At 46.0% G+C, this 21,205-nt stretch overlaps 1 protein-coding gene across 1 annotated transcript; it reads right to left on the reverse strand.

Annotated features, from left to right (window-relative positions):
- Positions 1–717: 717 nt before the first annotated feature.
- On the reverse strand, positions 718–20,080 carry si:dkey-82f1.1 (DENN domain-containing protein 2A). Its single transcript, XM_035424731.1, has 20 exons — positions 19,703–20,080; positions 13,553–13,651; positions 11,013–11,966; positions 10,663–10,790; positions 9,011–9,126; positions 8,448–8,645; positions 7,962–8,055; positions 7,671–7,721; positions 7,386–7,573; positions 6,962–7,071; positions 6,557–6,626; positions 6,096–6,173; positions 5,239–5,379; positions 4,908–5,056; positions 3,196–3,373; positions 2,393–2,434; positions 1,989–2,094; positions 1,278–1,577; positions 850–936; positions 718–749 (listed from the first exon to the last, which is right to left on the reverse strand). Exons 2-20 carry the CDS (start codon positions 13,636–13,638, stop codon positions 718–720), a joined length of 3,108 nt encoding a protein of 1,035 aa, XP_035280622.1. The 5' UTR covers positions 13,639–13,651; positions 19,703–20,080.
- Between the last annotated feature and the right edge of the window lie 1,125 nt (positions 20,081–21,205).

Below are 21,205 nucleotides of genomic sequence, written 5' to 3' on the forward strand. Positions count from 1 at the left end.
TTCAAATTGCAAAGTTTTCTGTTTGAAAAATTGTTTTATTTAAAAAAGATTTCAACACTCAACTCACATCGCAATTTAGAAACACATCCTTCATAAAAACCAAACAAAATGGAGTTGAAAAGGCTAAAAATAAAATAAAACATGTCTAGAAATGTTTTTATAATAATTCAGTATTTAATCTTTAAACTTTCTGGTCAAATTGATCTTTTTTGTACATGTTTTAAAGTCTCTTCCACAATTTTAGCATGTCACGTTGTATTTTATAACTGACCCATAGCACAGTCCCCAAACCTCAAATTTGCAGAATACCTTGATCATTAAAATCCCATGGCAAGCTCTCCCTTTTGCTTTAAAAAAAAGAGATGGAGACAGTTTGTCTCAAAGAACATAAATTAATTAATATCCTCCTGTTGTAAAAAGAAGTTGTTCTATGTTCATATGTGAAGAAAAGAAACCTATGCTATCACAAAAAAAACCCATCTTTAATTGGCCTTTCACTGGTCCACAGTGTTCTTGAGAAGGGTGTTTTCCCTCAGAAAGTTGATCTCCAGGAGGCATTAAAGAAACTGCTGTCCCTACACTGCACTTGAGTGACAGGGAAGCATTGTCTCATTGTCTCTCCAAATAGGGTGGACGGTGAGGGGGGGGGGGGGGGGGGGGGGGGTGCTGTTTCAATAGTGCCATCACGTCATTTCACAGGACATCATTTCTTGGACATCATTTCTTGGACAGGAATTTCATTTTGCTACCTGAAAATAAAAATCAGAAAACAAAATGTATAACAAAAATGATGAGTGTGTGAAACGTAGCTAAAATAACCCGCGCCGCAGTGATGCGGCAGAGGCTCACCTAAACCTTTGAGGAACTTGTTCACCCCACGGTGCTCGCTCCCAGGTAGAGAGTCCAGGTACTCCTGGGCCCTCACTTCAAACAGACCTGTGGGCAGGGAAACACTCCTGCTCTTACAGAAACACTAACAACAACAAGAACAACAGTAACCTCAGCAACAACATCAGCACCAAAACGGCAACCAGCGATAACATCGACAACTAAACAACGATAATCACACTGACAACAAAAGCGGCGACAACGCGAACAACAACAACAGCAGCTACAGCTGTTAAAACATCCACAACAGGAGAAACGGAAGCAACAGCCAAAACAAGCATAGCATAAACATAGGGAACATAAACAATAACTAAGAACATATTAGCTTGTAACACTGTATTTCAAGCGGGGTACAACCACAAGATGGTGGAAGCACAGAGGGCTCCTACCCCTTGGAGCATTCCTGCATAGCTCTCTCTCCTGGACAAACCCGGCAAACATCTGGGTCTCCATGAAGACCTCCAGGAAGCGACGCAGGCTCTTGGAGGAGACTGCCTTGCGGAAGGCCTCCCGCTGGAAGGAAGAGGAGGAGGAGTAGGGAGGAGTTGGGGAAGGAGAGGAAGAGGAGGAGGAGAGGGGAAGCTCTTCCTCGCGATCCCCCCCGCTGAGGAAGAGGGGGTAGTGTCCCACCACCTCCACAAAGAACCGCACAAAGGCCTCGGACACCACCACGCTCAGAGAGGCGGAGTCTGAGGGAGGGAGAGAAAGAAAGGGGGAGAGGAAGGGAGTTAACAAAGCTAATGCTAAAACTTGCTGGTTTAGCATTGGTCTTGTTGAGTTAGTATTAACCTGGTTTAGTTAGCATTAGCATGGTTGGGTTAGCATTAGCCTGGTTGGGTTAGCGTTAGCCTCGCTGGGTTAGCATTAGCCTCGCTGGGTTAGCGATAGCCTGGTTTGGTTAGCATTAGTGGTTGCTGGGGTAGCCATAGACTCGTAGGGTTAGCAGAAGCCTTGTTGGTTTTGCATTAGCATAGTTAGGGTAGCATTAGCCTCACTGTGTTAGCATTAGCCTGGTTGGGTTAGCGTTAGCCTCGTTGGGTTAGCATAAGCCTTGATGGGTTAGCGTTAGCCTGGTTGGATGCACATGGGTGGACACTCACCCCCGGGGCCCTCCCCTGCCTCACAGGCCAGCTGCCTCCTCCTCTCCAGCACCTGCTCCAGGGCAGACTGCAGCTTGTGGGGCAGAATGGAGTCCTCATCATCCACCTGTAGGGGGCACCAGAGGCACAGCTGTCACTGCCTTCTGTGCATCAGGTGGTGTGCCTAAAAACTTCCCCTCACAAGTCACCCTAAAATCACCACCCACCTGGGGGTTGAGGAACATGCATGGATAAGGGACTTCATATCTGAACTTCTAAAAATAAGGAAACTTCAATCTAAACCACCCAGATTTGAGGTGGTGTTTAGTGTACACACGTGCCCTTTTACAAGTTTTTTGCTCAGCAACTGCTTGTTTGCTTAACCATCGCCATGGAAGCACAACAGGAGGTCGTAGTGATGGTACCTGTCTGAGGAAGCGACTGTTGCCAAGGTCAACCACCAGAACCTGCGTAGGGCGGGGGAGACCAAAGGAAGAGTGATGTCATTTCCAGTCATGATGGCACCGTCCTCACCGCGGGTGCATCATAATGACCCGGGACCATTATTTTTGGGAGGAAACGGGCCAAGGACAATGAGTCACACACTGACACCATGGGGCTGGTAGGCCAGGAAAAACAGTGAGAACAAAAGTCCGGTAAAGCACTGACCCTTATAACTACACCCTCACGCCCTGCTGCTACTGCTACACATGCTGCTGTTTTTATAGGGCAAAGTCTCCTGTTTTTCTACATTAACACACACACATAGACACACACACATGTGTGCATACACACTCACACAAACACATGCATACACACATACTGTATATATACATGAACTATGATGCCTTAGTGCTGACACTAAGAAGGCTTATTAAGCAGACTGTGATATGATATTAACCAACTGGGTTAACAAAAAAATAATCCAGTAATAATAATAGCAATAATAATAATAATAAGAAGAAAAAGAATGCATTATATTTATATAGCACCTTCCAAACAATGTCAAACTGCACTGCTGTGGAGAGATTTCAATAGATCTGGGCCCTGTTTCACAAAGCAGGATTACTGTGTTAGCTGGATAACAGCACTGCGGAAACCCTGGAACGCTCCTAAATCTGGAACATGGACTGAAGTAAAAAGAGCTGTCTCAGGTTTTACTCAGTAAGCCTGCTTTGTGTAACACCCCCCTGGTTTCTGTGGCACGGGACAGGGCTCCGGGCCTCACCTCCTCGACCGGGAGCTCCTTGAGACGGGGCAGGGAGCTGGAGAGGAGCCCCACGATGAAGGGGGTGGGAGTGCAGATGATGTCGATCATGGAGGGGGGCAGGACGGGGATGTAGGTGTGCTGCCAGGTGAAGGGATACAACAGTGCCACTACTGCATGACAGCACTGAGACAGGGTACTGAGAGAGAGAGAGAGAAAGAGAGAGAGAGGGTAGGAGAGAAAGACAAGGAGAGAGGGAAAGAGAGAGAGGGTGGGAGAGAGAGGGTAGGAGAGCGAGAGAAGGTAGAACAGCAAGAGAGAGAATGGGAAAGAGAGTAATTAATAACAGAAATGAAAAGGATTGCACTTATTCATAACAAAAAGAATAGATCTGAAAAAGAAGCATATATCTAAAATTCCAGACACTGCACATCCAAAATAAATATACAATGTATATGTGCAGATGTACAAAATCTATATTAAATACAGCGTGCTACTGACCACATGAAACCTATCAGACTCATTGTACCCAAGGGCCTTTATGTACACAATTTCCTCCACAAGGTGGTGCTGTGGTGCCCCCTCATCTGTAGATAAAAAGCCTTGAAACTTGCAGTGCTTCACTGATCAGATCAGAAGGTTAAGAAAGACATGCACAGTATAGAGAAGAAGGTAATGAATGCAGCAACCCTTGTATCCAGTTTTCAAAGAGAAGGCAGGCCTAAACTAAAAATATCATTAGCCATTTTAAGCTAAAATCTGTGTGTGTGTGTGTGTGTGGGGGGGGGGGGGGGTTGTTTCTGTCCATTTCATTAATGGTCATTCAAAAGTCAGTGAATGGAAAAATAAAAAACGATCAGATTGCTTCACTGAATGTGTTTTTTAATATCCTAAATCCATTGTGGATCCAAGCTGTTTCCCTTTGGAAGCTATGTTTGGAAATTTAAGCCTGGAAAAAAAAAAAAGTGAAAAGGGAGATGTGAGGTCATCACGTGTCAGGGTAAACGTACTGCGGTAACATGCAGCGCCTGAGGGGGACGAGCTGGCGTTTCGCCGCTGTTCACGTTCACCAATCGTATTCCAGCACCTTCACAACAGCCCTCTCCTTGTTCCTGGCTGCCCCCAGCATTTTCCACAAAAAGCACTGTTCCCATGGCAACCACACAGCACAACAGAATTCTTTCCTGAAACTCTCCAAATGCCTGATTCACCAAAAAAAAAAGTATACTTCCCGAAATTGGACCTTGGCGATGAATCTCAGGCAGTGTTTGAGATTTAAATGTCACGCTCTGCTTTCTTTGTCCCTTCAGACTGCCTCCTGGGTACTGCACTGTTCTCATTGTGTTCGGTGATGACTTCCTCTGGCCTTAAAAAGCCTGATTCCAATTAAGTCCATTTTGAGTCCGATTACCCCTGATTGTTTTCTATTTCTCCCAACTCGGAACGTGAAATTGTATTTGTATTTGTTTGTCAGTTCCATGCAGTGTCTCTTCATCAGTTCGGCAGAGCGGAGACAAGCTCACACTCTCTTCCAAAGCACCATCCTATCAGAATGAGCCAACCAGTCCCAGTCAGTAATATATTGAGGGTATGTTAGTCATAGAGAGGGCACCTGGGGTTACCTGTAGCTACCTGAGGCAGGACTCACCTGAGTTTGTCGATAGTGAAGATGACTCTGTGTTAGATAGGGAGGTTTGCTCTGGTTACCTGTAGCTACCTGAGGCGGGACTCACCTGAGTTTGTCGGCGGTGAAGATGACCCTGCGCTCCAGCAGCAGGGAGGCGAAGACCCGCAGGAGGAGGCGCAGGCTGAGGGAGGAGAACAGGCACTCGAAATCCACATGCTCCAAACGTGAGTCTGACGGCCGACACAGCTCAATCACCTGAGAGAGAAACTCCATGTAAGTGATGCTTCGGGAATGCTATGCCTATGCGTGGTCACTGCAATAAAGCATAATTTAAATGAGAGAGAGAGAGAGATACAGTTATCTATGGCTACTTGTGGTACTGGATACGTGAGAGAGAAATAAAACACAATGACCACATGCTCTGTCGCCTGTCTCACCTCGATTCCTGCTCCAGGCAGGAAGTTCTTGACGGTGATGGTCCTGCCGGGGGCGGGGAAGGGAGCCTCCATGACAGCCCTCATGAAGGGCTGCACCAGGGCGGGGGAGATGGCCCTGCGCTTCTCCACCTCATCCAGGATCTACAGCAAGCACACACACCCACTGGAGAACTATACACATGCTTAATACACACACCTACTGTACACACACACACCTACTGGAGTGCTATACACACGCATAATACACACACCTACTGTACACACACACACCTACTGCACCACTATAAACACGCTTAATACACACACCTACTGTACACACAGACACGTACTGGAAAACTATACACATGCTTAATACATACACCTACTGTACACACACATACCTACTGGAGTGCTATACACAAACTTAATATACACACCTACTGTACAACTATACACACACACCCACTGGAGAACTATACACATGCTTAATACACACACCTACTGTACACACACACACCTACTGGAAAACTATACACATGCTTAATACACACACCTACTGTACACACACAAACCTACTGGAGTGCTATACACAAACTTAATATACACACCTACTGTACAACTATACACACACACCTACTGGAGTGCTATACACATGCATAATACACACACCTACTGTACACACACACACCTACTAGAGAACTATACACACGCTTAATACACACACCTACTGAAGAACTATACACACAGCGTAACTATACACACATCTACTGTACAACTATACACAGGCTTAATACGCACACAGACACACGTACCTACTGATTACACACACATACAGGGATGTGTGATATCAGTGGACAGTAGGAAGGGGCACACTATACCTTGGAGAAGAGATCAAAGCAGCCCAGTCGACTCACAATGCAGTACACCTCCGGCAGCCTTCTTCCCTTACCACCAGGCTACGAGCATACAAAATAACACATTATGACAAAAAACAGCACAATATGACACAAAACAGCACAAAATGACACAAAACAGCACAATATGACACAAAACAGCACAAAATGACACAAAACAGCACAATATGCTGCAGCATACTCTCCAGTTCCGTAAGGGAAATGATGTGTTTAACATGTACAGAGAGGAGAAAACACAAGTCCTCATCAAGTCATATCTATCACAAGTGGAGAAGAACTGCATTCCCCACAGATCTCGGCTGGGAAGAAATGCATTTCCCAGAAATCTCAGCTGGGAAGAACAATACTTCCCACAAGTCAGTGTGCTGTGTACGGTGTAACTATTTATTTATTTATGTTGTTAACAGTTCCTTTTTTTTCTTTACCAGTAACCGACGACAGTATCCAAATCTTCTACTTCCGTCTTCACCAGTCAAGACAAATGAGAAAGTTTCACTGAAAACACATAAACAGGAGATAAAAATCTTTTCCCATCCCATCTCTAAAATAAGCCTTTTCGATGGAAACTAAATACACATTTTCGCAGTACATACGAGAGTGAATAAAAACTGCATTACAACAATTTGATTTACAACTGCCTTGGTTTCCAAGTTCCGACTCCAGCCTCACTATAAAGCTTTGAGAATTGTGGACCCACACACAGCATACTAGGCAGTGGACCAGGGCAGGGTGGGACAGGGCGTGGCGGGGTGGGACAGGGTGTGGCAGGGTGTAGTAGGATGGGGCAGGGTATGGCAGGGTGAGGCTCAGGGTGTGGCAGGTAGCCTCACCTGGGGAAGCAGTCGATGGGGGCCCAGTCCTTGGCATCGGGGAAACAGAACTGAGGGATGAGCTTCAGCTGGTCCTCCCTCTCCCGAAGAAACTTAAAGCTCCTCTCCAACTGCAGCCAGCAGAGAATTTAGTTACACACACACACACACACAAATGCACACAGGTACACAAGCATGTACACATATACACACACACACACATGCACACATACACACACGCATGCATGCACACACACCTATCTAACACAGACTGAAAAAATATTTACAGTATATTTTTGCCAGTAAACAGTGACTGTCACCAACATGCCATCGAGATAACATTACCATCAGCACTGGCATCCACCAATGGGCGCAGTCCCTAGGCAGTGTCTCCTATCACGTTGCAGTCATTGACCAAGCCCCACCAACTGGCCTGCCCACAAACCTTGAGAGGAAACTGCTGCGTGACCTCCGGCAGGTAGGGGGCGCCAGCCTTGGCCTTGTGCAGTGCCACAACCAGGAAGTACTCAAAGAGCCGACGTTCCGTCAGCTCCATCAGGTCCCTCTCCAGCGTCCGGCACCGACCGGTCTGCTTCAGCATGGACTGTAGGGACACCAGCCGCAGGCTATGCACTGGGGCACACACAGGGGGGCGCTGTTCAGTCACAAACAGGTCCAGTCTTTACCCACCAATCAGAGCAGAGCTTTTGAATTCAACACGCCGTCTCACCTTTCAGCTTCTCCTCCGTGTCGCTCTCTGACTCACTGTTATCATCTGTTACTGCAGCAGTGAATAAGACAACATGGAGATTAATGACTAAGCATGTGCAGAGGGTCAATGCTGTGACCCTAAACTAACACACACACACACACCCGCACACACAAGGACACGTGCACAGGCACACACATACACATGCCCGCACAAACACATGAACACACACACAAGCACACACACACTCACACATATGCCCGCATACACGCACACACACACACACACACACACGCACACACACACACACACCTCTGCCAGAGCTGGACTCTGCGGACTGGGACATCCTCTTCACATGTTTCTTTCCCCTCCGGGCCTCGAAGATCCCATTGATCTTCAGAACCAGCTAAGGGCCAAGGCAAAGAGACACGGGGTGAGCACTGCATCATTATGAACATCAAAATATGGAGCATTTATATTAATTTGTTTCTCAGATGCCCTTATCCAAAGCAACTTACACAGCTTACATTATTACATCCAATCTATCAACACATATTTTCACTTAGGCAGTTCAGGCTAAGGACCATTGCTCAGGGCTAAAATGGCGGTACAGCACCTGAGATCTGAACCTGCAATCTCTCTGTCAAAACAACAGTTTCTATCATTGCTCTAAACCGTAAAATTAAAATCACAAGTTAACACAGCGCTTCCAAAAAAAGCTGCCCTGCCCTGTCTCCTCCCACTGTCTCCGCCCTTTGACTCCACCCACCATCTCCGCACCTGGCCCCGCCCCCCTACCTTTGGGATTTTCCTGCGTCTGCGGCCGTAGGCGTCCCCGGAGGGGCAGGGCATTTCGTCGGGGCTGCTCGGGGTGGAGGGGGGGCTGCTCCGCGGGGGCGACCCCACTCCCCCATCTCTGCCGGACTTCCGCAGGTCCAGGAGCTTAAAGGCCAGACGCTCCGAGTTCTGTCTGAAGAACACTGGCCTGGAGGTCAGCTGACACAGCCGGGGAAAGGGGTGTAAGTACCCCAAAACTAAGATACTGTACCCCACTTTCCCTGGTGCACCTACTGCATTTCACATGTATTAATACCACAATCCCCTACAATGTCCACCCATTTTCTGCTGAAAAATACTTTAAGCACAATTACAAGAGAACTATTTTGTCTCTATCTGATGCCCCTTCATGGAACCCCAGGTTTACTACACGTTTGGGATGGGATATCTCTTCCTAATGAGTACTGTAGTTATTTTAAGAAATGTTTAAAAGCACACACACATTGAAAGACTGATACTTATGTCAGTGACTACCCTGCTACTGGAAAAAGAAAAAAAAAAACTTGTCCCAGGTCAGTCTTTACCTTTGTAGGGGTGTCAGGGGGAGGTGAGGAGGGCGACAGGGGTCGAGGGCTCTTGTTATCAAGGAAAGGGCGCGCCAACTCAATGTCCTCATAGGGGTTTTCTTTGGCTGGTTGATCTGCGGGATGCCAGTGAAATGGGGAAGTCAGAAATTACAAGCGCCACTGACACCCCAGAACTGCACTGGCATAACTCTGCTGCGGCAGCCCTGGCAAATAAAGGTTTTTTTAAACGGTCGCCGCTATTTGTGGCTCGCTGTTCCATTTCAGCGGACAGTTTGTTTGTGTATTTATGTTTATTTATTCATTCGCTCGTTTATTTATTATTCCACCCGTCTTTTTTTACTCCCAGTTTGGAATGCGCAACTGTATTCCCAAGCCGAGCTCATCATCGCTGCGAAATGCTTCCCTGTAAATTCAGCAGAGCGACCCGCTCAGCCACACACGCTCTCTTCTGGAAACACGTGACGCGTCTTTCCGTATTTGTTTTTCTTCTGCTTCGGTCCAGATGTGTGGCTCGACTCCAGCGGAAGGACCATCATTCACGGATCGCGGCGTCACCGACTGCGCGTTCTTGTTTATCCACGGAGCAGAGAGGCTTTCATCCAAAAGCCATCGTGGCAAAACAACGAGGGTAACGTCAGCTATGTGCAGTGGGAAAGATTAGTTACGCTACACAAATTCGGAACAATGTTGAATCGAAGTCTGCCAGCGCACACGTGAATGAAACCTGATATTAAAAGCGCCAATACCACAAATGGAGCAAAAATAAAAGTTAGGATTGTGTGCATGGGCTGATGGGAATTAGATTTACGACCTCAGGGCCCATAATTGACTTCAGATATCAGAGTTGAAGTGCTCTCTCATTCTCTCTGTCTCTCTCACACACACACACACCTCTTCTCTTTCCTCAATCACTCTACCAGATGCTAGCTAACTCCTGTACGTAGGTGGAGGAACATATCAGAAAATATTGGAATAGGACGTCCAGTTCTGACTCCCCTGAAAGCCAGGCTGTGGTCGTCTTCCCTTCAACTCCATTAATCTGTCTGAGTTTACGGCTCTCAAAGTGTCTACTGAATTCTCCCGGTCAGAGTCGGTTGTGGCCTGTCCACCGATGAATTAGCGGTTTTCTTCTGGTAGGGACTGCAGTATCTCTCGCAATGAAACGGCATCTCTCATATAAAGAATGTTGGCGATGCAATGCCTCCCTGCCCAACAAATATCTGAACATGTGTCCTACAAGAGTGCACAGAATCCTCGCGGTCTCGCATTTGCAGATGTGGTCAAACGCAGAAGAGCGAGGTTTACGGTAGTCTGTGCAAACAAATATCCATGAATCAGTGTTGGTCTATGTTCTCACCAGTTTGGGACAAACAGCACAAAGCATCCCCTCTGTGGTCCTGGAGAGCCGCAGGGTCTGCTGGTTTTAATTGGTGCTCACCACTTCATTGAGCCATTAAAGCTGTTGTTTACAGTCAACCCAACAACCGTTTGTGTCTGAAATGGTGGCTAATTTTAGTGCGTAACAAAATACAGCAGACCACTGTGGTTCTTTGTGACCAAAATTGTTTTAGAGCAAAAACATCCCGTCTAAAAAAAAAGGAGAGGAGACGAGCCCATTTCCCCGTGTTCCTCTGGAGGACAGCGCTTACCTAAAATATCCTCGTAAACGTTCTCCTCGGACGGAGCGGGGGCGAGGGACGTCTTGGATTGGGCGTACCAGTCAACCCCACGGGCCTCCGGGGACACCTGCAGCACATCCTCAAACTCAAACGACTTCCTGTAGGGGAGGAGCAGACAGGTACCCCAGGTGAGTGATATACAGAGAGGACTAAGGTAGGGCTGTGTTTCACACAACGTTATACATCTTTATTCATCCAAATGCTCACCAAACACAATGAGTGTATGTTTTTAAAGTTTTGAATATAGATTAAAAAGTATGCAGTGAGTGTAAAAATACTCTCAGTAAAATCAGAATTTTTCACGTTTCTCGGACTCTTACCTGTTGCTGGTGTTCTTGCGCCAGTCTGCTCGTGCCCTTCTTTGTGCCCCCGTGGGAGGGGGGCAGGTGGGCAGGGGTGGGGCAGGTATGGAGGGCAGAGGAGGGAGGTTCCTCCTACTTTTGCTCTGGGCAGAGCCATGGATCCCGTCGGGGGTGTGGTGCCGGAAGGTGCGTTGGGGTTTGGGGAGGGGGTTGATTGAGGGGGACCCCGGTTCTGTGTAAACGTTATTCGGGTCCTGCCCCCTCCGGCCCCGCGAGGGCCCCCGACTGACCACGCCCAACGACCCAAAAATAGGTTCCGTAGCCCTCCGCTCTGCTTTGCCCTGCTCCCCCTTCTGAGGGGGGGTAAAGTAGTTGCCTGGCAACCCCAGAGAGGAGCCGCCATTACTATCCTTCACAGCCCGCTCCAGCTTTTCAATGTGGGTCGAAACCGACCTCTTGTCCCGGACGGTCTCCGCATGCATCCCACAGTTATCTTTCTCCGAGGCCCCCCTCTCCCTCTCTCTTTTCTCTCGCTCCCTCCATCCAGGCCCCTCTGGGGACTTAGGCCTCAAATCCCCAAGTTTCCCTACGTTCTCTTTCCCAGAGTCCTGCCTCTCCCAGCAGGCCAGCTTCCTGCTACCCTCCCCTCTTTGTGTCTCGATGGCTCCACCATCGTCCTTCTTGGTGCTTTCCGCCCCTTTTGCTGTTGCCGTTGGAGACGATGAGCGGGTCTGCGGAGAGGCGGGCTCCTTCTTCTCCAGCCCCTCCCATCGGGAAATTTTGTCACGGATGCTGGCCATGTTTCTCCCTGACAGGCCATTCTCGTTGGCCGGGGGGGTTGCATTCATCACCCTCTTGTGGGCAAGCATGGCGGACCACCTTGGGGTGTCACTCAGGGGGGTCTTGGACTCCCCTGGTTGGGGTGGGGCCCCAGGAGGAGGCTCCCCAATCTTTGACCCACAGCGCTGAAGCCTGAAAGCGAATAAACAGGGTTCTGTGTTAGCACCCCCAGTGTGCCCCTATATCACTTATGAACCTCTCTGGGGTTCATCTACAGCTATTCTTTAAGCTTCCTGGCCAGCCCATAACTCATTTCTGCTTATCAACGGCACATTTGTGCTGCAGCGAAGTGGACACTTTCTTGTTTGTCTCTTTATTAATGACATTCTCTTTAAGATTTCATGAACTGCCTCAATGAGTAAACAGAAGCTTTGGCCCGGGCCGGTTCGTAAGTTCATAAGTCATTTTTTTTCTCTGCTCAATAAACAGAGGGAGAGAAATGTGAATCGCTTTACTGGCAGGGTACATATTTGGAGCTCATACAGTCGACAAGTTAAAAAGCTTCTCCATTCCCAATGATTGACTTAAAACAAATTTACACAATTCTAAACTAAAATGAAAGCTGTTGTGAAGCTCAAGCAAAAAAAAAAAACAAAAAAACATTGTGTGCTTAATTTCCTTTGCCTCGTTCTTCTGGCGGAGATTTTTTATTTAAAACATGAGGAGCGCTGTGAGTGGAAAGTAGGTCGACATTCTTGGCCCAGAGAAAGAGAGCATGGGAGAGGGGAAAGAAAGAGCAGGAGAAAGCAAAAGCGAGAGATGGAGTCACATGACTGCACTGAGACTAGGCTTCGCTCGCTGAACAGCAGACCTGACCTGTCACAGCCCAGCTGAGCAAACAGAGAGGAAGAGGAGGAGGAGGAGGAGGAGGAGGAGAGGCAGAGGGTTTCAAATGGGTGACAAGGAAAAGATGAAGAGTGATCGTGAACCTGGCTGTGTCCGTATGTGCCTTCTCACAGTATGTGCTGCCTACTAAACATACTGTTCAGTGCGTATATATTGTCATAATTGAAGGAAAACCTCAGCAAAACTGAGCCTCGTTTTTAAAGGGAAGCGTTTGAGTCAGACGCTCTAGAAGTTTGTATGAAAGTCAGCATAAGCCCATTTATGGACTTCTAATGACCTGTAGAATTGGGTTGCACTAGCCACTCTGGACTTCATGCATACAGAAATAAATGCACACATTTGGAATGAGCAATCTCTTCCTGATGGGTACAGCCTTTCACGGCTTCTTTCAGTCTACGGTATGACCTCTGAACTAGGTAGTGATTAACTAAGTTGTCATTGTCATTTGTGTTTTATATGTAACAATGAGTGCTGCTATTCGAGTAAACAAAAAACAGGAAGAAAGAAGGAAAATAGAACAAAGAGTACTAAATAGTACTCTCAACAAGCCAAACAAGCCCCTTCCCTTCTGGGACATGGTTATGAAAAAACCTCAGCAACCATTATCATATGTTGACATAGGAGGCTGCATGCTTGCATGAGCTGGCCTTGGTAACCCCAAAGTTATTATTTTTATTTTCCTTTTACTTTTCAATCTGATCTGGTTTAAAAACAAAGTAAGGCTTAAAACAGGGGAGGGGGAAGGAATACTTCAATATGTAGCTTTTAAAATAAATAAATAATGTGATAACCAGCAGATATTATTTAATTAAATACAGTGAACGTTGTAAAGTGACCCTGCCTGGCCTAGGCCCCGCCCCTCTGGCACTCACCCGTTAGCTGATTGGTAGATGCAGTTTTCAGTGTTTGTACTGAGCAGCAGCGCATTCCCGCCAGTCATGGTGTTAGCAGCAGGCATCTTCAGTGCTCACCTGTGAGAACAGACAGGTAAACATCTCACCTGGGCTGCAGATACTGCCTGATTCCCCATATTCACAAAACTCTAAGAATGGTTTCCAGGTGTTTTTGTCTCAGGAAAAAAAGGTCAAAATAGTTAACTTTTTATTTCATTTTCATATGATTAGATCGGACCACTGAGATAAAAAAAAGAATAATATCTTTTCCTGGATAGACCTCGTCCAAGATGAATACCACCTGTGGAAAAGCACAAGATTACAAAATGTGAGGATAAATAAGTATCACATGGTGGAACTGCCAAAACAGCAGGAACTCCTGAGAGGAAAAAACACTGGAATTTCCCCAAAAAATCATGCACTCACACACACATACATGAACACACATGCTCACATGCAAGCACGCACGCACGCAGAAACACACACACACACACGCACACTAGGGGGAACATCAGAAATATTCCAGCTCAAGAAGAGGCCACTTAGACCAGAGTGTCAAAGATATCCACAAAATATCTTACTGCGGCCAACGCAACAAACATTTAAAATATGCGGACTGAGTATTGTGGCTGAGAGCAGAGAGCCTAAAAAATCTCAACAAGTGTTTTAGTCTTGTAATGAGACAAAAAAAATCTTATTTTTTCTCTCAAGTAGAAAATACTAGCTTGTTTTAAGTTACTGTTTACTGACAAGTGAAATTTATTACCCCTTTGGCAAATCTTCAAATTAGTCAGACTGACTCACCTCAGTGGCAATATGTTTTCTTATTTAGCAAGAAACTAATAAAAAATAAGATTTTAAGACTAAATATAAGACTAAAATACTTGTTGAGATTACTTTAAAAATGTTTGTTTTTTAATGCAGTTAAAACACTAGCCCCTCATGCAGAGGAGAAAGCTATTAAATTAGCCAGTTTGTAGTGAGGGCGTGAGTTCTGGGGCCTGCTTGGCAAACTGCACGGATACTGGATACTCCATACTCACTGCTGAACCCTTAAAGCAAAATATGACTAAGAACACGAGTCACAACCAACAGAAAACCACAGCCACGCTCCAGATTACAGAGTGTGTGATACAAGTGTGTGATACATCTCTTTGATATAAACTGGCTTTGTGAACATGACAGGGGATATCCAAGATAATATAAGAGCAACCAGTCCTGTGTTCTTTCTTTGAAACCTGTCCCACGCAGTCAGGTGATTTTAAAACCACCCCTTTGACGCCTTGCAAACCCCCGCCTCCCCCCCCCCCCCCCCCCCTCACCACAGCCACTTGTGACTGATGATTAACTCAGTTTGATTTACATGACCCCCATACCTCCAGAAAAGAGCCAAGAGATTTGAGTCAGCCCAAACGGGTCTGTAGGCGCAAATGATTTTCAGATGTGAGGCCTTTACATGTTCACGAAAACATCTACTTTTCTTCATCTGTTTTTCTTCCTTTACTCCCCCCCCCACCCCCAACGACAGAGACAGAGAGAAAAATGAAAAACAGTGTGTATGTGTGTGATTGCGTGTGAGAGAGGTGTAAGAGGAGGATGCAGACCCTGCGGCCCTCCAGGACTGGAGTTAAACCTGCAGACCCTGCGGCCCTCCAGGTAAAATAAAACAGTCACTGGCTCACTTGCAGTACTGTGTTGGCCTGTACGGTGTAAAATAACCACCGGGTCCCAGGACAGAGCCACTGTTTCAGGGCTCGGTGTCAGTCCCAGCACAACGCAGGCCCAGTACGCTACACAGCTGGTTCCCATAAAGGGAGCGTTCGGCCCACTTTGCTCCGACGCTGAAGGAACAGCACACAGCGTGACATCACCAGCTTCTCTCAGCCTCTTTTACAAACCCTTAGAGGAATGGGACAAACCGTCAGCAAATTGAAAGAAAATGCGTTATCAATATCAGAAAAGATATTGTACCACTTAATAATATATGGGCAAATGCGCATTATTGCAGTTTATATATAGTATTATTCAATACGTTGCTGTGAAATATATTTTTAATATAAAGACGAAAGTAATCTCCACTGAAGGTTTTCTCACTGAGAATCTCCGTGACTGACAGGTGTGACTGGCCCGAAGCCAATGCGCTTTATACTGTACGTACGTTTGTGTGTGAAAATGTTAAGCCTCGCCTGCAAGCAGCTGAACATCTCACTTAGCACTCATCAGACCTCCTCTGGAGAGTCAATGCTTTCTCAATAAATATTCAGGGATAATGTGTGCTCCATGTACTGGAATCTCCTCACACATTCTACAGTATAATGCTGTTCGTAGTCATGTACACACACACACACACACACACACACAAGCATATGTGTATATGCTAACATACAGATCTGACCTGTTCCAAGCCCTTTTGCTGGGGAAAGCAAACCAAGGCAGCAGAGAAACAGGTCTGGATTTTAACTGACATGGATCCCACCCTGCTCATCCTGCCTAACCCTAACCTCACCCTAACCCTACCCCCCCCCCTTCCTACGATAAGAAATAAATGGCTCTACTGATCACTGACTTCAACAAGATAGTCGCCTCTGCTCCAGCTATGTCTCGCTGCCCATTTCAAATGTATTAATAGTAAATTATCATCTTGCAAAACAGGCTCTCATACAGGGAGAGATAAGTGGTCTGGGAAGAAGACTTTCCCCCTAAAAATGGATCTGGGACAAAGTGAGACATAATAGTCCAATCTTGCATCTTCACGCTGATGAGAAGCAGGAACCAGCTATTCATTATATGACAGCTGCAAGATATTTTAGCGTATGCAATATGTTCCAGATTGTTCTTGAATATTTGATGCATTACTGTACTGCAAGATATCTTAGCGTCTGCAATATGTTCCAGATTGTTCTTTAATATTTGATGCATTACTAATGTTACTTGAGAGCTGAACATAACCTTTAACTGTCTAGGCTAACAATATATCTACATAAATATATGAAATAAACATTTATGTTTTATGGAACGTTTGGTGCTGATACAAAGCTGCTCGGCTCATGAGAGTGACAGCATGTTTGTGTATAGAGCTAGCGCAGAGATGGATACTGAAATTACCGAAATGGAAACTTTCATATATGCTTGGAAAAACACCGCCCTGAACAATCCCCCCACTACTGTGATAATGACTGCTTTTTCATATAAAGCAACTTTCAATGAGAGGTAGAAGTTACTCTTAGTGTTACTTAATGCTGTATTAAATGCAAATGCACTTTGCATTGAAAACTGCTTCAGATAAGAGTGCCCCGTAAATGCATAGAATATTAATTTTTGTTTAGTCAATTAAAATTTCATTTTTTTATATAGTACCCTACAGACCATGTGGTCCCACGTTACTGGACAGCTGAACACAATCAAGGAAACACAGACATTTGTCAGTATTATAAGGATTGTCCTTGAGTCTAAAGGGTTAAAGTATATGATCCAGGTCGGAATGTAATGTGGAGTAATGCAGTGTTGTGTAATTATAGGGTAATGTAATGTAGTCTAATGAAATTCAGTGTAATGTAGTGTAACAGTGTAATGTAGGTTAATGAACTGTAATGCAATGGAATGTAGTGTAATGTAATTTGGGGCGGGGGGGGGGTTGTCTGTCAGGGGGCGGGGGGGGTCTCTTTTCCCAAGCAGATCCCAGAGTGGTCTCCTGGAATGCTGCCAGAGGGCTGACTGCGTGTGTGTGTCTGTGTGTGTGTGTGTGCCTGTGTGTGTGTGTGTGTGTGTGTATGCATGTACGTAGTGTGTGTGTGTGCCTGTGTGTGTGTGTGTGTGTGTGTGTGTGTGTGTATGTGTGTGTTCCGTTTGGCTGTCTACAGGGAATTTTGCTCAACATCCTCACGAGACAGTAAACACTGCTATCGGTCAGCCTGTGGGAACACTGGCTGCACACGCACACACACACACACACACACACACACACACACACACACTACGTACATGCATACACACACACACACACACACACACACGCTACATACATGCATACACACACACACACACATACACACACAAACCCACACACACACTACATACGTGCATGCACAGACACACACATATGCACATGCACGTATCTACGCGAGCGCACACACAGCCCACCCCGCTATCCACTGTCCCACTTAAACCCAGCCCTCCCCCCGTTTCCCCCTAGGTCTCTTTCTCTTTGGGAAAGGATGAATGGCAGACAGGAACCACGCTTGGTGAAGTCCCAAAACAGCGAGGGGACACAGGAATAGACACGGCTGCTCCAAAACAATCCATTATGCGTGAGAGAGCATTTCTTCTTCTTCTGTTTAACCAAGTGGCTCTCTCTCTGGTTGAATGTACATAATAACAGGTGTCTCTCTCTCTCTGTTTGATAAGTGCATATAAACCAAGTGACTGTCTCTGTTTGATATGTACATATACACCAGGTGGCTCTCTCTCTCTGTTTGACATGTACATATAAACAGGTGTCTCTCTCTCTGTTTGATATGTGCATATAAACCGAATGGCTCTCTCTCTGGTTGGTATGTACATACACACCAGGCAAATCTCATACTGTTTAAATATGTACATATAAACTAGGTGCCTTTCTCTGTTAGATATGTACATATACACAAAGTGCCATTGTTTCAGTTGGTTGGAAAGAGTTAGACACTAGAGGCAGGAGTTTAGTTCAGCAGACAGTATGCAATTAGAGCCTCATATTAATCCCACTGTCCCGGAACAGGTCTTGCTGAGCCCCCTCCAGGGGAGCAGGTCCTGCTTCAGACAGAACTCTTGCAGTAAAAACACAAAAACACGAAAGCCAACCAACCAACCCTCTTACAGCCTCTGCAGAGCAGCCTCTAAAAGCCTTTTGCCAGCTTTCTCCTGGTCTCCCCAAGTGGGGGGGGGGGGGGGGGGGTGGTTGAGGGAGGGGGGATCCAACAATGCTATAGAAGTCTGCCAGTCCTGTGACTGACACACCCCTCTCTGCTCTCCCAAACTGGCTGTCTGTCTGTTTATTCAGGTAGGAATGCGAGGGAGAGAGCAGGTATGATAGGACAGGTACACAGAGTCCACAGGTCACATAGAGAAGTGATGGCTAGGGTTTCCCTGTCCTTTATACAGTGTGCTTTCCCAGACAAATAATTCTGAAGTACTTCAGACATTTCAACTAGAATGCGTTTCTTCTTCACTTGTCCTTCTTAAATCTTCATCAAAAAAAGCTCTAAAGTTATTTTCCCATAATCCTTCATGTCTTTATTTCTTTGTGACTTCCGGGGTTCAACCCCGCAGTTCCCAAGACTGTCTTTGTAACTCCGAGCGGAGCAGATTTTTATAATTCCCAGCTATTCCCTGAAGAGTTCCCAGAGTCAGGAGCTTGGGAAAAGGGTTCTCCTGGGAAAACCGACTGACGCATTTCATGCATTTTTTTTAGAGTGATGAAACTTTGATGTGACCCCTAAACCAAGCAAACGCAGTTACGTTGTTGTTGAATAAACAATGTTGCTAAGTAATTGACTTGTTGCTATTTCTCTTGTTAATTCTTAATTGCAGTAATTCATCACACAGGGTGGCTTGCCAGGCAAAGTGAACCAAGTAACCAAGGAGAGTTGCTTTCATTTGTCCCATTCACTGTTAAGGCCTAATAGGTGAGTTATCAGCATAGCTCTTCCAGGTTATAGGTGATTGTGAAGAGGTAAAGTGGAAAGCCAAACACTGTCTGGAAATCAACTCCATCTCCATTGTCCAAATGAGGATGGCCTTGCGCACTGATGGGGGGGGGGGGGGGTGATTACTCTCAATAATTGGTTTATTGAGAGTAATCGCCCTTTCTGTATCATAATATGCAGGCATGAAGACTTCACTTCATGAAGACTTGGTGCAGAAGAGGTTCAATGATGAACCTACTGAACTGCATGTGCACACACACACTCACAGTTTCTCACAAACACAAACATTTGAAGATACACACATGCCACACACACACGCACACACACAGTTGCTCACAAACATTTGAACACACACACTCAAACACAGTTTCTCACAAACACGAACATTTGAACACACACACATGCCACACACACACACACACACACACACACACACAGTCTCTCTTACCTTTCCTAGCTGGACGGACCCTGCAGAAGCTCTCCCGCGGGCTCTCATTTTGTGAAGCGGGACCCTGGAGAGGGATCTGTCCGCCCGCATGGCCTCCCCTGCTGCCGCCCTCCTTTGCTCCGATCCTTCTTTCTCTTTTTTAAACTTTCACAATCTCTCCGCTGGCAGTCCTGGAGCAGTCACAGACCCCTGCCCCTCCCTCTACCTCCCACAATCGCCTCACAAAACGAAATTCCGGTAACTTCTAGAGGGGACAAGACCCTCCCTTCTCTGGCTTGCGAGCTGAAATCTCAGAGACCTTCTCTCTGACTTTGTGGGTTATCTTTCCTTGCAGTTCCTCCTTCTCCCCTAACTTTTCCCACCCCTCCCTCCTTCCCTCCCTCCTCTGTCGTTCCATCATTGACTCTGCCGCTACCCCCCCCCCCCAAACTAATCTGCAGCTGGGCCGAGTGACTGGGGGCTGTGGTTACCACGGAAACCCAGTGTCCCGCTCAAGGGAGGGAGGGGGGAGAGAGCAACGTTTGTAAACAAGGGCTTCCTCACTGGAGAGAGTCAGAGGGGGCGGAGCCAGGAGGGATTCAGCACAGCCAGCTTCATTTCCCTGCTTTTTTTTTGCTCAATTGATTTTCCATGCACACACACGCACGCACACACACACACACATGCACATACACACACATACACACGTACACACACACATCCACATACATATGCACACATGTATGTACACACACGTACACGACGTACAAGCACAGAATAGGAAGAACATGCTAAAAGTTAAAATGAAATTCCGCAGGGAAGAATGTGCTAAAATTGCAAAAGCTCTATGGATTCTGACATAAATCATAAGATGCAATTTAAGTGCAGATCCAATCAAAGACAAGCTAAGCTTGCATGACATAATTGTGATTTAATCCTGTAGTCATCAAGTACTCCATAGCACGAACTGTATGAATAAATAACTTAAACAAAATGTTTCTTTATGAGGTCATGATCTTGGGATTTGTGAATGTACTGGGACAAGAAACTGAAATATCTACAGCTCATAGGATTACCATTATAAACGTGGCACTGAATTAAAGCAGTGCATTCTGAACACTCTGTTTTTATCATTTCTCAAACTCGTCTTTTCATTTTAAATGAGTTTGCAGCTCCCTGTAGCTGTCCAGTCCTCATCCGGTAATGATTAAAAACGGGCACAACTTCTAAGAGCATCGAATACCTATTTTTTCTAGCCTGTAGGCTACGGCTAATAGACCGTCAGATCAATGCAGCTTATGTTACCGATATTTATTTATGCGTCCAGAAAAACACTTGCTAAACTCAAAAATCACACAAATGCTTTAAACACATTATCAAGCAATAGCCTACATCTTTTTCAGCAGACGAATGTATCTAACTAGTGTCTGGTTGTACTATACACTGTCTCTCCCTGCTGGACGCCTGCTGCTATGTCATGCAATCGCCTCAAAAATTTGTCACAATATTCCATTCATTTCATAA

Source organism: Anguilla anguilla, chromosome 7, assembly GCF_013347855.1.
Source record: "Anguilla anguilla isolate fAngAng1 chromosome 7, fAngAng1.pri, whole genome shotgun sequence".
Lineage (NCBI taxonomy): Eukaryota > Metazoa > Chordata > Actinopteri > Anguilliformes > Anguillidae > Anguilla > Anguilla anguilla.